The sequence below is a fragment of the Crocuta crocuta genome, unplaced genomic scaffold, assembly GCF_008692635.1.
Source record: "Crocuta crocuta isolate KB4526 unplaced genomic scaffold, BGI_CrCroc_1.0 scaffold944, whole genome shotgun sequence".
In the NCBI taxonomy this organism is placed as follows: domain Eukaryota; kingdom Metazoa; phylum Chordata; class Mammalia; order Carnivora; family Hyaenidae; genus Crocuta; species Crocuta crocuta.
Window position 1 is genome coordinate 417,734 of NW_027528243.1, and position 2,034 is coordinate 419,767.

Genomic DNA, 2,034 nt, shown 5'->3' on the forward strand with positions numbered 1-2,034 from the left:
CTCCTGCCTCTGTTTATTTTATTTTTATTTATTTCTTTATTAAAATTTTTTTATTATGCTTATTGATTTTTGAGAGAGAGAGAGAGACAGAGACGGAGCGCGAGCAGGGCAGGGGCAGAGAGAGAGGGAGACACAGAATCTGAAGCAGGCTCCAGGCTCTGAGCTGTCAGCACAGAGCCTGACACGGGGCTCGAACCCACAAACTGTGAGATCATGACCTGAGCTGAAGTTGGACGCTCAACCGACTGAGCCACCCAGGCGCCCCCAGGATACATTTTTAAATGAACAAAGAAGTAGAGAACTGTAAGGCATGCACGTTTTGTCTAAAAAGGAAAAGAAAATCTGTTTTCTTTATACACCGATAAGGATTCTTTGCTTGTCTCATCAGCTGTCTCAGAGGAACAGAAGAAGCCAGAACCGAATTCGCCTTCATGGAAGAGAAGGGGGTGGGTGAGGGGTGGTGGCGATGAGATTTACTTTTCTTTGTGCCCCTACAGGGTACCCTTCTATATGTACCAATATGTACCATGTATACGTGTTGCCTATTAGAAAATGGAAACAAGGAGAGGGGGAGTGAGGGGACCAGTCCAGAAGCTGTGACAGTCGTCCAGGGAAGAGACACTGGTGGCCTGGGCTAAGATGGTGGCAGGAAGGTGGAGCAAAGTAGATAGGTTCAAGAACTTTTCTTGGAGGTAAAATCCACAGAATTTGCTGATGGAGTAGATGTGGGAAGTGAGGGAAAGAGAATCAAGGATGATTCCTCGGTTTCTTCTCAGCACCTGGGTGGGTGGAAGAGCCACTTAGCCAAGGCAGTGTTGTGGGCTCTTGCGCCAGACGGGCCTGGGCTTGAAGTCAGTCTATTTTGTTGTTGTTGTGTTTTTTTTTTTTTGTTTGTTTTTTGGTTTTTAGTTTTTGAAATCAGCCTATTCTGCTTCCTAACTGTGACCTTGGGCAAATCATGTGATTGGTTTGTACTTAGGAGCCTTCATCTATAAAATGGGAATGATAATATGACCTACCTCACAGGGCCATCGTAAGGATGAAAGAACTTCACACATGTATACTCGAGGGGCGTCTGATTGGCTCCATCGGTTAAGTGTCTGACTCTTGGTTTGAGCTCAGGTCATGATCTCACAGTTCGTAAGATTGAGCCCTGAGTCAGGCTCCACGCCGACAGTGTGGAGCCTGCTTGGGATTCTCTTCTCTCCCTCCCTCTCTCTCTCTCTGCCCCCCCCCCNAGCTGGGAGCCTGAGGCCTACTTCGGATTCTGTGTCTCCCTCTCTGCTCCTCCCCTGCTTGCGCGTGTACACACAGGCCGTGTGTCTCTCTCTGAAAAATGAACTTAAAAAAAATGAAATACATGTATACTTCAGAGCAGTTTCTGGCACATAGCAAAAGCTATACAAGTGGTTGTGAGTATTATTATTGCTTTTGTTATAGTTATGCCTGTGACTGCGCCCACTGCTATGACTATAGCTGCTCCTCCCCTCCTGTGTCAGGGAGATGCCTGGCTTGTATTAGGGGCTCAGGAAGTGTTTATGGGAGGCAGGAATGTTTTAAAATTAATAGAGGTTTGGGGCTCCTGGGTTGCTCGGTTGGTTGGGCGTCCTGCTCTTCATCTCAGCTCAGGTCCTGATCTCATGGTGGTGAGATTGACGCCCCCCTTTCTCCTCGCTGGGCGTGGAGCTTGCTTAAGATTCCCTCCCTCTGCCTCCACCNAAGGCCCTGTTACCATTTGAAGAAATGAGGTAGTGAGGTGGGTAGGTTATGAGATTTGTTCATACCTTTTTTTTTTTATTCCATTTTCTGTGCAGGCCTGAAGGCATTGAACGACAGTACCGGAAGAAGTGTGCAAAGTAAAGACTTCACAGTGTGGGTTTCTCCAAGTATAAGAAAGGAGAGGCAGTAATGTGTTCTGAAAAAAATTATTTGGATACAGTTCTTTATTGTATCTTTATCTTTATAATCTCAACTGCCTTTGAACTTCAACTACACAACCGCCAGTATGCTCCCCTAACAGCCGACTAGTCAAAG

General features: G+C 46.4%; 1 protein-coding gene across 2 annotated transcripts in view; it reads left to right on the forward strand.

Moving 5' to 3' along the window:
• The window catches only part of STEEP1 (STING1 ER exit protein 1), a 20,946-nt gene that overhangs the window by 13,604 nt on the left and 5,308 nt on the right, over positions 1 to 2,034 (forward strand). For both annotated transcript variants that reach the window (XM_077753075.1, XM_077753074.1), the window contains exon 3: positions 1,815 to 1,856. In XM_077753075.1, the coding sequence (XP_077609201.1) occupies positions 1,815 to 1,856 (42 nt within the window). The remainder of the gene's footprint in view (positions 1 to 1,814; positions 1,857 to 2,034) is intronic.